The following is a 14379-nucleotide window of genomic DNA, read 5'->3' as shown; positions in this document are numbered from 1 at the left end:
GCTGACTGACAACCGTGCTAGCGCCTTGCTGCCTCAAGGGCAACCTGCAACTCTCTTCTCCTGATGATGATGAAGCCCCTTCTGCACCTGGCTCCCAATTGCGATCGGCTTCATCACCATAAACAGCATAAGATACTTCTTTAGGAGAGGGAACAGCATAGGACAAAGGCAATGGGAGGACACGGACTGCTCCCGGGCCATGCCAACTGAGGGTTGTGTCTGAGGAACCCACCGACTGTTGACTGGGGGTGTCAGATGTCACTTGTGATGATGTGGATGAGCGTGTTAACCAATCGACGAAGGCAGATGGGTTGCTGGTGGAGACACGACCGCTGGCCGATAACGGGAGCTCAGGCCTCTCGCTGCGACTCCTGCTGCCACTCGCCCCAAGTCTGCTGCCAACTCTGCCTGAAGGATTTAGGCCTCTGCCACTCCTCTGTGCACGTCCTGGCACTTCTCTGCCTGACATACTTAGTGCGTTTATGAGGGTATTACAGCAGCAGAACAGCAGCAGGTGATTACTTACGGCTGTCCTTGAACAGTATGTAGGCCCTTCATTCCCGCCGCTGTTTCCCGCCCTCCCATAATCCCCTGCCCCATGTACTCACATGTGGATCCACCATCTTAGATCTCCAATAGCCTGGAACGCTGTAAAATGGAGTTTAATGAAGCGATTTGCGCGATAGAATTGCGGCGATATTCATATTCGTTGCCAATCAAATTTTTCATGAAATTCGTAACGAATTCGGGTTCGTCAACTTCGATTCGCTCATCTCTAGTGGTCGACATGCTCCATTTATGCTGAGAACCGGTGCCTTTCGGGAGATCGGGGGTGGCCCCGACGGTCTGACCCCCTGTGATCTGGCACTTATCCCCTATCCTTAGTATAGGGGATAAGTTGCTAAATCCCATAGATCTCCTTTAAAGAAAACTGTCAGCAGAGTCACCCGCACTAACCAATGGTACTTGCTGGTAACGTGGGTGCCGCTGATTAAAATGGCCATCTTGGATCATCAGCACATGCACAGTAGGAGATGTTTGAGCAGGCCGAGCACTGAAAGAACAGTGCTAACGTTACAGTGCCCGAGGCTGCCATTGTTTTTCTTTAACCCATTGGGACCCCCAATCAGTACTCACCACAGCATCTATGGAGTTAAAACTGGTGAGACCAGCTCAGTCTCGGGGGTTGAGACAGGATTCTGGCTGTGACTGACAGCTGGCTCCCACCACCGATCTCCTTCAGCTTGTCCTGCAAAGCTGGGAATAGGGAGGACATATGGCCTGTCACAGGAACGTAACCGCTGCAAGAACACACTGGGGTGGAGAGGGGCAGTAAAAATTAAGTTTTAGGGTGGGATAGTGAGTAGGGTTTTTTTTGGGGCCCTTTTAGCCTTTTTTGTATTTGTATTTGCTACTAGCTACTGTAGGTCAAGAGTAAACTGAGGGGGAAAAAAAGCCTGGTACTTCATTTTACAACTGTAAAATTAAACAGTTTTTTAACATTGAATTCAATAGAACCCAATGTGAAAATACGACCATATTTTTTTATATTATTTTTCATTCTATGGGGTGTGGGCCTGTGAGGGCTCATTTTTTGCAAAGTGAGATGTAGTTTATATTGGTTCCATTTGGGGTAGATAGGACTTTTTGATCACTTCTTAATCCATGTTACCGAGGATGCGAGGTGACCAAAAAACAAAAATTCTGGCATTGGGTATTTTTTTTGGTCCCCTCCATGCGGGGTAAATTATATAACATGGATAACATAAAATTTCATGAATTTGAATATTTCCGGACATGTTGATACCAATTATGTGTTATGATAGGGGATTTAAATAGTTAATATAGAGGACTTTAGCATGTGTTCACTTGATCGCTCGTACTGCATTAGTGAGAACTATCAAGCTGGTGATCTGCTATTATATTGGCTATTTCAGACTAAAAAAGGACTCCTATCATGGCACCTGCAAAGGCCCCTGGTTGCCATGAAAACCAATTGGCACCATGTGATTGACTCGAGGATCAGGTTTTTTTTTTTTTTTATACAGCATGTGGCTTCTAACCACCTAAATGCTAGTGTCGCCATTAACTGTGCCATCTAGTGTGTTGAATATAAGTGGCTGTGAGCTGCAGGGTATGAAGCGGGTGACTTCCTGAACCTGTTCCATACTCCCCCAACACACTGTAGCCATATGTGTATAGTGGAATGCAATAAGGAATTAAAAGGGGCAAATTCAGGGTTAGTGTCTAGAGCTGTACCTAGGGCCCTGAGGAGAGACTGCATCATAACACAGAGCTAAAGACCAATGTAAGCCATCCTTAGTAAAATAAAGACACATTATATTATAAAACCACCAAAATATCCCCTCCTCTGTGTGGCTATACAGAGACGTGGAACACACAAACTGAAGTGGTAACAAGAAGAAAAGAGATGTGGGAAATTACGTTTTCTAAGAATGGCCATAGAATAGCTATTACTTTTATATAAGCTGTTAGAAAACGACATTGCCCACAACATATAATTTTTGTATAGTATTTTTATAGTAAATACCTTTTATATCATGTGCATCATTTATATCCAGAGAACTTTGGCAATGCTTGTTACTGGAAATATTTAAATAACTTTCCATTTCTTGGCACAGCTCTTCTTGGATTTTAAACTCCATGTCTTCATCACTTGTAAGCTACAAAAGGAGGCAAACAAAACAAAGTATTTAACATAGTATGACCATTGGTTTTTAACTTAAATGGGCACTGTCATTAAAAATACATTTTTTGCACTCCATATGGTAAATAAAAAATCTTTCAAATGTTTTTTTCTTTAAAAAAAAATGAAGTTTTCTATGTTTTATTTGTGTTCAATAAAGCTGCCACTAGGTGTCTCCCTACTTGTCCAGACCACTCCCCCCCCCCATATCTTGCACAGTCTTTGGACTCCTGCTGGCCTGGCAGAAGTCCAAAATCAGGAAATGCAGTCTGAAGTGCTGAGGGGGAGGGGGGGCTGTGCAGCTTTAGCCAATCGTAGCTCATCTCACACTGAACTGCTCTGGGCTGTGTGTAGCAGAGTGAGGGAGGAAGTTCTCCCCTGTATGGTTTCAGATGATGTCATGTCATGTCTTCCCAGTCTGTGAATCTTAGACTGAGCACAAAATACAGAGCAAGAGTTAGAAAACTAAAAACTAATAAAAAATAAAGGCAGAGGGGTGGTTTATCATGATGGGGGCAGTGAACTGGGAGAATTATAACATTTTACAAGATCATGAAATGTAATCTTTAAACAACAGATCCCAGGCCAATGGGGTCTGCCAGTTGCAGGTTGTGTCATGGTTTTATGGAAACCATTGACAGTGGTGTGAATGACCCTAACTTATTTTGAACAGGCTGTATATAAACAAATACATGGGTTTAAGAGGCTTTACAGTAAAAAGAGGTAGGGTGTTTATGGGCACACACTTTTATTATAGTTTACTCCTGTGAACTAAAGTGGAAATCTATGCTAGCTCAGTGTTAGCATAGATCTCTACATGTGGTGCATGAGCAGCAGCTGTATGAATTGCCAAACCCAACAGGAGCGGGAGTTTACAAGACAGGTATGTGAAACACTATTCTTAGTATATCTCCCCTAAATGTTTTATAAATTAAGATTTTTTTTTTACGTATGCATTCTAAACTGTAGTAACAAGTGGCTGTATCTGTAGATCTGCCTCTTTCTCCCGATCAGCTGTGGATACCACACATCATCATTATTTAAAATAACTTAAAGTGTGCCGGTCATAATCTCACAGTTATAGTAAAATATAGTTTTATTGCACAGTTCTGTAAACCGCCTGTAGTAAATTTATGCTTTATATAGTATTATTACCCACATGACCTCACAACATACAGTTCTATATAGCAATTCCAGAAAATGCTTCAGCTTCAAGGTCGAACAAACGTAGAGCCATATTTACAGCTGGTGCCACCATGGGTAGACGTGTCTAAATATATTATTATTTAGCAACATTTTCAATATTTAGAATGTTTATGGAGAAATAATTGTCTGGTAGAAGCCAGTTACAGAAAAATATAAATAAAATGAGAAATAAACGTTATATAATAAAAATATATAATAATCTACATAAAGAGGACATGTGGCAAACTCCAAAATATTTAGGTTTTACTGACATTAAATAGCTTAGGGTGCCCTGATCACATACATTCTTACAGTTTCTAGATCTGTCCTCCTATTCCTGAGCTATGAGGGTTTGTCTTTTATCTAACAAATTAGGGAATCAGTCAAATGGATTTGAACTTAATATTAATAATATCACTAATATTAAAGGGGTACTCCGGTGAAAAAACTTTTTTTTATTTTTTAAATGAATTGGTGCCAGAAAGTTAAACCTATTTGTAAATTACTTCTATTTAAAAATCTTAATCCTTTCAGTACTTATTAGCAACTGTATACTAAAGAGAAAATTATTATTTTCTTTTTTAATTTCTTTTTTGTCTTGTCCACTGTGCTCTCTGCTGACACCTCTGTCCATGACAGGAACTGTCCAGAGCAGCATAGGTTTGCTATGGGGATTTTCTCCTGCTCTGGGCAGTTCCTGATACGGCATCAGGTGTCAGGAGAGCACTGTGGACAAGACAAAAAAGAAATTCAAAAAGAAAATAATTTCCTCTGTAGCATACAGCTGCTAATAAGTACTGGAAGGGTAAAGATTTTTTTAATAGAAGTAATTTACAAATCTGTTTAACTTCCCAGTTGATAAAAAAAAAATTCCACTGGTGTACCCCTTTAATATATGAGTGAATATGAGGTCATGGTGGGGTTATACAGTCAGGAACTGTGAATGTTGTACATTTAGTTGCATGTATGCCTAATAAACACCCCTGACTGTATAATCCCACCCATTACCTGATACTTTGGTCATTTTGATCAGACCCGCTGTGACCTGCAGCATTATGCTTTGCTTCCTTGCTGGCCGAGAGATCCATCCATTTCTCTGCATTGAAGTCTATGGAGAGAAATGTATGGATCTCTCCACCAGCCGCTTCCCCAGCTAATAACTCACGATCGCAACAGGTCTCACAACTGAGACTTGGTGCGATCAATAACTTTTCACATATCTGATCGACATGTTAAAAGTTAATGACAGTAATACTTTAAACATTAAGGCATATACTGCATTTTTTGCTGTATAAGATGCACTTTTTCTTCCCCAAAACTGGGCGGGAAAAGTTGGTGCGTCATATACGGTGAATACACACCTATCGCGGCGGGCCGGGACCCGCGGCTAATACAGGACATCACCGATCGCAGTGATGCCCTGTATTAACCCTTCAGACGCGGCGATCAAAGCTGACCACCGCCTCTGAAGCGAAAGTGACACTAACCCGGCTGCACCGGGAGGGACCTTACCTGCCTCCTCGGTGTCTGCTCCATGCCGGGATCCCCTGCATGGCCGGCGCTCTCATTCGTCGTCATCACGTCGTCGCACACACCGCCCCCGTCATCCAATAGGAGCGGCGTGCGTAGCTGCGTGTGTAGCGACGTGATGGCAGCGACGGAGAGCGAGGATACAGGGCAGCAGAGACGTTCCAGAGCTACGGGGACACCCAGGGGACGTGGCGAGAGCAATGGAGGGCGACATTCAGGGCAGCGGTGACAGGACCGGAGCAGTGGGGACACGTGAGTATTACCTCCTATACCAGTGGTCTTCAACCTGTGGACCTCCAGATGTTGCAAAACTACAACTCCTGGCATGCCTGGACAGCCGACGGCTGTCAGGGAATGCTGGGAGTTGTAGTTTTGCAACATCTGGAGGTCTGCTGGTTGAAGATCACTGTGACCTATACTTTACATTGTATTCTAGATTTTCCTCATTTAAAATTGGGTGCGTCTTATATGCCGGAGCATCCTATAGGGTGAAAAATACGGTACACGGTACATGCTTACTGCTTTATTTTTTTTCACTTTTTTTGTGCGCACTGCCCAAAAGATCATTTTAGATATACATCCAAATGAACTTGTCTATTTTGTTTATCCCATACATACAAGAAGACAATTCAAAAATTCAATAGAATACAGTATATATGGTCTGAAGTTACTCATATGAGACAACATGATCCTAAAGGTTTTTTACACCATGCAAATACAATAGTAAACATCCCTTCCCTAAAACAGTGAAGTATTTATTGCTGTTTCTTTTCTATAGGAAATGAGGTAGTTGTCATTCCTGACAATGGGAAAGAAGCATTGGGGAAAGCAAGGAGTGTGTATACTTTTAGCTCCTGTTTGTCCACACCCACTGTGTGTGTATTCCAGACAGAGGAACACATGCTTTCACTCACAATATGGAAAGATGGGCTGACTGAGATGTCACATTGTAAAAAATAAGGGGGGAATGGGGGCGGCAATGCAATAAGACTGGCTGTTTTGTTACAGACCTCATTCTATGGTGGCGCAGTTCTTGACCTTTCAATGACATGGACATAGCTTGAGGTTAAAGAGGCATAGCTGGAGGCACATACTATTTTTATGACTGGACTAGTAAAGGGATTCTTTTATTTAAATTGCATCAATCTTATAAATGTCTAACTATGTCATCTACTTCATATCAGCTTGGTTATAATAGGTTATGAAAACTAGAACCGGTTACAATACAAAGGTACAATACAAAGTGTAAAAAAGTCAAAAATATTTGTGCAGCATTTTTATTTTTTGCACAAAGCACAGGGTAAAAAAAAGGCAGATTTTTTGCTCAAATGTTTGAAACACTTTTTTGCCAAAAACTATTGACAAATTCCCCCAAAAGTCTTCTTTGTATCCCCCACAGCACATGTTAAAAGCCTAATTGGCTGCATTTGTGGGAGTGGGGTGGGGTATAAAACCACCCCTCTCCCACAGGTAGGGGCGTATGTATCATTGGCGGTAGTGCTCTAGTAGTCTACCGTATTAGGTCATATGTTCCCGGAGTGAGTAGTCGTTGTTGGTGGTTCCTATCCCCCGTCCTCTGTGAGGTGTCCCAGGTAAGGGCCGGCTCCCGGCTCCATGTGTGTCTCCTCCTTCTCCATTTGCTCCCTCTTGTGCCTGTTTCTGTGCCCCTTCCCTGCACTCCCGGAGCATCCCACCGGCCTTGCCGCCGCCACTGGGAGTCCGGGTTCCCCAGGGCAACCGCGGGGCTCCGCTCCCCTTACCTTTTTCTGCTCCCCTGCATGCGCTCGCCTGCCCGGGGTGAAGTGTCCTCGTGCCGGGCCCGTTCCTCCGTCCCTCACTCAGCTTGCTGGCTACGCTTGGCTGCATGGCGGTGGGGGCGGGGTTTTGCGGCCCCGGCGGATGACGTCACTCCCCCAGCGCCGCCTCATGTCACTTGCCGTGGGGGAGGTCGGTCCGGGCACAGGCGCCGTTCATTCGTCCTCCCGCCGGGCCTTGCACTCTCCCCCCTCTCAGGTCTCCCGGCATGTCTCCCCCGACTCTCTCGCCGGCCCTCCCTGCCGCCACACACCGTACGGGCGGAGAGGGAGTCAGCGGAACAGTCCGGTTGGGGAACTTGGCGGCGGGGAAACGCCTCGCCGCCAGGCCCAGGCCGAAAAAAAAAAAAGTGTATGTGTTATAAATAAAACATATGAGTGTGGCAGACAATGACAGTCAGGTGTCTGCCAGCACTTCATGGGGGCACAGTTCCCTCCTGCCCACTGAGTTCACTCCTGCCCCCTGCGTTGGGCCTCAGTGGGGGCTACAAGCACAGGGGCGGGGGTTCCAGGGGGTGGAGGATCCTCATACAGGGTCTACACCTTCCTCTACTAAACCTCCCGAGCCCCGGGGGGGAGGGGATGGAGGGGTCTCCGCACCGCCAAACCCCACACAGAGTGCACCCCCGTTACAGTCTCCTTGGCAGCAGGCCAATAATGCATGCACACTGCATTTCCAGGTTGTTGCTGGGAGTCCGTGGTTACCAAAGCCCCTACAAGTGGTTTCCCTTTCAACTTCCAGCTTTAGGTATCAAAAAAAAAAATGATGAAATGTTTATATATCACTACCAACAAAATAGAACCAGATCATGTAAAATGACTTTTATTAACACATATGCAAAAAATACATACAATAAAAATAAGAAGAGAATAAAATAAGGCACTACAATGGCAGTCACAGAAGATGGGAGCAGGCAAGTGGTGTGGCCCTACATGGAGTACAGGGAATAGCTGGTGTACCATAGAAAATGCAAATGTAAACATGGAAGAGGTCACTGGATATTATTACAAGATGGCTATAAACATATAGGTAACAATTAATGTAACAGTGACACATCAAAGAATGTCCTAAATGGGAAAGAATACAATAAATAGAGAGAAACCTCCGATCATGTGACTGCCCAGTGATGATGCGGGATCAAATGACCGGTCTCTGGTCATGTGACCAGGAAGTCTTTGAGCTCATCCAGTGCAGTACTTCTCCAATTGCGGCGCGCAGTGATGATGCGCTAGTCGCATCTCATTACACAGCACCATACTAGGAGGTGAGAGAGACAGGTGTGACTTATTACTGGCGATCAGATAGAGAGGTAGGGCCAGTGGTATGAGGGGCAATGAAGGCCTCCTATTGGATTAGACAGCTATCAATCATCTAGAGGAGGGACACCATTGGTGGAGTGATGATATATATACCCACCTGGCAGGAGGTTTAGACACGCCCCCTGACGAAGCACAGGCGAAACGTACGTTGGGGTAGGAGGAGGTAGGTGTGTGGCTGCATGGCAGGAGGACTTTATGGTGTCTCATTCATTTCTCCCTTGGTTACTCTCTGTTTATTGTACTCTTTCCCATTTAGGACATTCTTTGATGTGTCACTGTTACATTAATTGTTAGCTATATGTTTATAGCCATCTTGTAATAATATCCAGTGACCTCTTCCATGTTTACATTTGCATTTTCTATGGCACACCAGCTATTCCCTGTACTCCATGTAGGGCCACACCACTTGCCTGCTCCCATGTTCTGTGACTGCCATTGTAGTGCCTTATTTTATTCTCTTCTTATTTTTATTGTATGTATTTTTTGCATATGTGTTAATAAAAGTCATTTTACATGATCTGGTTCTATTTTGTTGGTAGTGTTATGTTGTAGCGGACCAGCCGTGGTTTCTTTACTTAGTTGCTGTGTATGTATGAATTATATATATATATATATATATACTGTACCGCCCGTATTTACCACACGGTGCAAGGTAGCTACTGGAGACCTCATTGCCCGCTATGCTTCCAAATAAATCTAAAACTCAACTGTCGGGTCAGTCGATTCGGCAGTTCAATGTTATTCCATGTTTTGGTTTCAGGTTGTCTAGTTGGTTGTTGGTGTTAGAGTTTCCCTTCAAACGATTTTCCTCTCAGCTTTCAGCTCGAGGTATACAAAAAAAATAAAAAATACTGCACCCCCATAACCCACTCATGCCTTCCGTATTTCACGTTCACACATCCACGGGTATACACCCCGATGTCACTCATGACGCTGCTCCTGACATGCTTCAGTGCCACGTGCGTCCTCTCACACTCACCATCCAGACTCCGGTCTGACTCCACATCAGTCGGGGCATGGTGTACATATTGTACCTGACTCATTCAGCGCAATATGACATAACTTTAGGCAGAGGATCACCTTATCTGACACGTCTTCAGCGGGGTCCTCTGCCTATGCCGTTCTGACTCTTCTTCAGCACAACGGCGTACACATAGTCTCAGCTATTACGACATTCCTCCGTCTCCCACACCCTCTAGTTTATCGCACTCATGTATTACGCTAATTGTCTCATATAATATCCACAGCTTAAAAGTCAGGCCGTGCCGTCAAGGCTCCCGTGCGTCATAACAGCTCAGGATATCCAGCAGGTTTGTGTCAACTTAGTAGCTAGGCACGGTGGTTCAGTTTGCATAAGTCACATTAGTCATCTGTTCCTTTCCCCCACCAGCACCCTTCACTGGCCCGGTTAGGTTCGGCTAGAGGCATGTCTCACCCCTCCAATACAGAGGATGCCCTCTCTGTCCCGGAAACCCCTGCCAGGGCTTCCGACCGAGGTAGCGTACCGTCATTCCGGGCTTGGACCATCCCCAGGCTGATGGAGGAGCTGAGGAGAAGGGGCATCCCCTTTCCAGCCTCGGCCAGGAAGGGCGAGTTGTTCAGCATGCTTAACGTGGATCAAGCGCCCAGGGGTAGACAGGAAGCGTCTCAGGCCCAGGCGTCAAGCGCCCCCTATCACAGCTCCACACAATGATGGCGGACATCCTAGCGTCAGTGTCAGGCTTCCAGGCCAGACTGGACCTCATGGAGCTTTCCAAAAGTGGCGAAGCAGCCCCAGTTGTATCACCACCCACGGCTTCTACCTCTCAGGCTACGCCTTCAGGTACACCACAACCTCCACCCAACATCACACCCACGCACTTCATACCAGCGCCCATCAAAAAAGACATTCTTGAGGGCAAGGATATTAACCTTGCTTCCCTGCTCATTGCCACAACTGACATCAAAGATACCAAAACTGTCGCCTGTGGTGAGCTAGCAGTCACCTTCAAAAGCAAGGACGCTAGGCTCAGCAGGTCATTGAACGTCACCGAGTTCACACTGGCTTTCGGACTCTTCAGGGATGTCGTCTGCTCCGTCAGCCCTGGCGGCTTGGAGGAGTTAGACCTGTACCTCCATAGAGTAATGCAGATGGCTCACAAATACCGGGGAACCACGTTCTATGAATACCGCAAGGCATTCTCGGCTAAAGCAGCAGCAGCCTACAAACAATTCAATTATGTGACCAACTGGGGGGCCATAGACACGGAGTTGTATTGTGAACATTTCGCAGGCATGAAAGCTCCCTCCTGCACTTTGTGTGGGGGTCACCACCCACCCGTCCAACTGGTGTCCCCGGAGCAGCGACCTAGGGGAACCTGGCTCCAGCAGGGGCTCCGGTCCCTACACATCGCCGGTTCAGAGAAACACACCCGCCCTGCACAGGCTGGGCCAGGGGCGTACCTAGAGCATTTGGCACCTGGGGCGGACCCTTTGTTTGGCACCCCCCCCCCCCCACACACACACACACACACACGCACCCCCCTTAATTACACCCCCTCCCTCCCCTCCCCCCAGGAGCGGACTGACAAAACTCGGGGCCCCGGACCAAAAAGAAAGCAAGGGCCCCTGCAGCTCGTTAATCTTCTGCCACACTCCTATTCCACCCAAATCCCACACACAATAAGCTAAAATTTATATATGTAAGAAACACTTTAACGTAGGTAAATTTCTATAACCAATAATACTGGTATATAAGGAGTAAATATATACCACCACACAATAACTGGATAATACCGCCATACTGTATAAAACCACTATATACAGACCAGTATACTATACAGGATCTGTATACAATATAAGTGATTATATACAGGACCATATGGCGGTAGATATCAGCTGTACACAGGATGTGTATACCATATAAGTGATTATATACAGGACCATATGGCGGTAGATATCAGCTGTACACAGGATCTGTATACCATATAAGCGATTACAGTTACATTTTGGGACTCACAATTACTTATTTTCTGATCAGCGGCGTCCTCTTTCCTTTTCTTCTCCGTCCGGATAAGACCGCCATGTGGATCTCTTAACATCTGCAGGAAAAACATGTCAGACTCTGCATATTTTCAGTGCCCTCCTCTACACAATCTTCCCATCTATAGGCCCACAAACTGTAATAATGCCCTCCTTGGTGTCCTGCACAGTAAAAGGGCAGGTAGGTAGATAGCCAGGTAACCCCCTCAGAGTTACACCCCCCCTCTTTCCCATAGGTATATGCAGAGCTAAACCCCCCACCCCCTCTTCCCCATAGGTATATGTAGAGCTACACCCCCCCCCTCTTTCCCATAGGTATATGCAGAGCTACACCCCCCCCCCCCCCCTCTTTCCCATAGGTATATCTAGGGCTGGGCGGTATACCGGTTCATACCGAATACCACATTTTTTGGGCTGCACAATATGGATTTTCCCCCATACTGCAATACCGGTTGGGCCCCTCCCCCCGGGAATGTATTATCAGCCTAGCACAGCGCTGTCCCCACATCGGGGATCTAATCCTATGTTATCCGCCAGCACTGTTCTGCTCCCCCCAATTAATGATCAGCCCAGCTGGGTACTACTCACATATGTCAAGCACTGCCCTCCTCTTTGTGGGGGGCTGCCGGGCGCTGGAACTCTATACTGTACGCCAGTGGTCTCCAACCTGCAGACCTCCAGATGATGCAAAACTACAACTCCCAGCATGCCCGAACAGCCGGCGATGGAACTCTCTGTACGCCAGTGGTCTCCACCCTGCGGACCTCCAGTTGTTGCAAAACTACAACTCCCAGCATGCCCGGACAGCCAACGGCTGTCCGGGCATACTGGGAGTTGTAGTTTTGCAACAGCTGGAGGTCCGCAGGTTTGAGACCACTGTACGCTGTATACCTATGCCCGGGCTGCAAAAGATACAGAAAATAAACTTTTAACTCACCCACGTCGCTGGGGACGGGAACGCCGGACAGCCGTCAGCCTATCACCGGCCAGAGCGATGCCCCGCACCTGCCAGTGATAGGCTGAGCCCACTGTCATATATGAAGCCGTATACAGCGTACAGTAGTGGTCTCCAACCTGCGGACCTCCAGCTGTTGCAAAACTACAACTCCCAGCATGTGCGGGCATGCTGGGAGTTGTAGTTTTGCAACAACTGGAGGTCCGCAGGTTGGAGACCACTGGCGTACAGTGAGTTCCATCGCCGGCGGGCCCCCAACAAAGAGGAGGAGGGCAGTGCTTGACATATGTGAGTAGTACCCTGCTGGGCTGATCATTAATTGGGGCGAGCAGAACAGTGCTGGCGGGTAACATGATTTTGGGGGGGGGGGGGGTGGAGAAGCAGCGCTGACGGGTCAATTGATTTTGGGGGGGGGGGGAAATATCGTTATATACCGTGGAACCACCGTAAGTTAAAAAAATACCATGATACACATATATGGTCATACCGCCCAGCCCTAGGTATATGCAGAGCAACCCCCCCTCTCCTCCCCTTCCCTAGAGGTATATGCAGAGCACCCCCTCCCCCTTCCCTATATGTAAATAAGAGCACCCCCCCCTTTCCCCCATCTTCCCTATAGGTAAATGCAGAGCACCCCCTCTCTCCCCCCCTTCCCTATAGGTAAATGCAGAGCACCCCCCCTTCCCTATAGGTAAATGCAGAGCACCCCCCCCCCCTTCCCTATAGGTAAATGCAGAGCAACCCCCTTGCCCATAGGTAAATGTAGAGCAAAAAAAAAAGGATGCTCACCTGATATCCCACTCAGCGATCTCCTCATCTGCAGGGCCCGCGTCTTCTCCCCTCCACAGTACAGGCGCTGCTGAGTGACGTCACCGGCGCCTGTACTGCGTGCTGCGTGGGGGCGGAGGTCACGTCTCCTCTGTGTAGCTGCAGATACGGCTCACACAGAGGGGACGCCTTCTCCTCTATGTGCGTGTATCGCGCATGCAGGAGAAGGCACCGCTGTCTGCTGGGGATCTGGGACAAGTGTCCCGGACCTCAGCAGCGGCGGCGGCGGGTCAGTCCGCCCCTGGCACGCCCCTTGAGAGTGGCACCCGGGGCGGGCCGCACCACTCCCCCCCCCCCTTGGTACGCCACTGGGCTGGGCAGACCTGTGAGGTATCTGGGAAAAACCCAGATCTGCAACAACTTTAATCTCTCCACCTGCCAGTTCAGTAGTTGCAGATTGCTTCATATATGCTTCATATGCTACAGGGCTCATCCCAGCTCAATCTGCTCCCAAAAGGGCTCTCGTGCATGACTAGGCGTGGTCTGGGTCCAGGTCCTCGCCAGGGTCCTCGCCAGTCACCCCGATCCCAACTGGGTCAATTGGTTGGTGGCAGGTTTCTGTGACGGCTTCCACACGGGCTTGGTCGCCCTTCCTCAATGCACATATGAGTGCCCCAACCTGATGTTAGCCCTTGCAGAGCCCGAGGTCGTCTCCGGTTTGAACAAGTCTGAGCTGACCAAAGGCTTCATGATTGGTCCATTTGATGTGTCCCCCTTTTCTGCCTGGAGAGTCAGCCCGCTGGGGCTGGCTACTGGTAAATTCTCTAATAAAAAGAGATTAATCTATGATCTCTCAGCTCCTTCCTCTTCTATTATACCCAGCATTAACGCCCTAATTCCGTCAGACGAATACTAAATGAAATATTCATCCATTGACCAAGCAATACAGGTCATCCTGCAGCTAGGGAGGGACACTTGGCTGTCAAAAGCTGACATAACTGATGCTTTTAAATTACTCCCCATCAGGCCAGACCTCTGGCAGTGGCACGGGGTCAAATGGCAAGATAAATATTATTTTG

At 47.2% G+C, this 14379-nt stretch overlaps 1 protein-coding gene across 10 annotated transcripts in view; it reads right to left on the bottom strand.

The window, feature by feature from the left end:
• The window catches only part of LOC130369371 (uncharacterized), a 367785-nt gene that overhangs the window by 143820 nt on the left and 209586 nt on the right, over nt 1–14379 (bottom strand). For all 10 annotated transcript variants that reach the window (XM_056574542.1, XM_056574545.1, XM_056574543.1 and 7 more), the window contains one exon: nt 2552–2684. In XM_056574542.1, coding sequence (XP_056430517.1) covers nt 2552–2684 — 133 coding nt within the window. The remainder of the gene's footprint in view (nt 1–2551; nt 2685–14379) is intronic.

Source organism: Hyla sarda, chromosome 4, assembly GCF_029499605.1.
Source record: "Hyla sarda isolate aHylSar1 chromosome 4, aHylSar1.hap1, whole genome shotgun sequence".
In the NCBI taxonomy this organism is placed as follows: domain Eukaryota; kingdom Metazoa; phylum Chordata; class Amphibia; order Anura; family Hylidae; genus Hyla; species Hyla sarda.
Note: the sequence above shows the minus strand (reverse complement) of the source record. Positions and strands in the feature narration are given on the sequence as shown.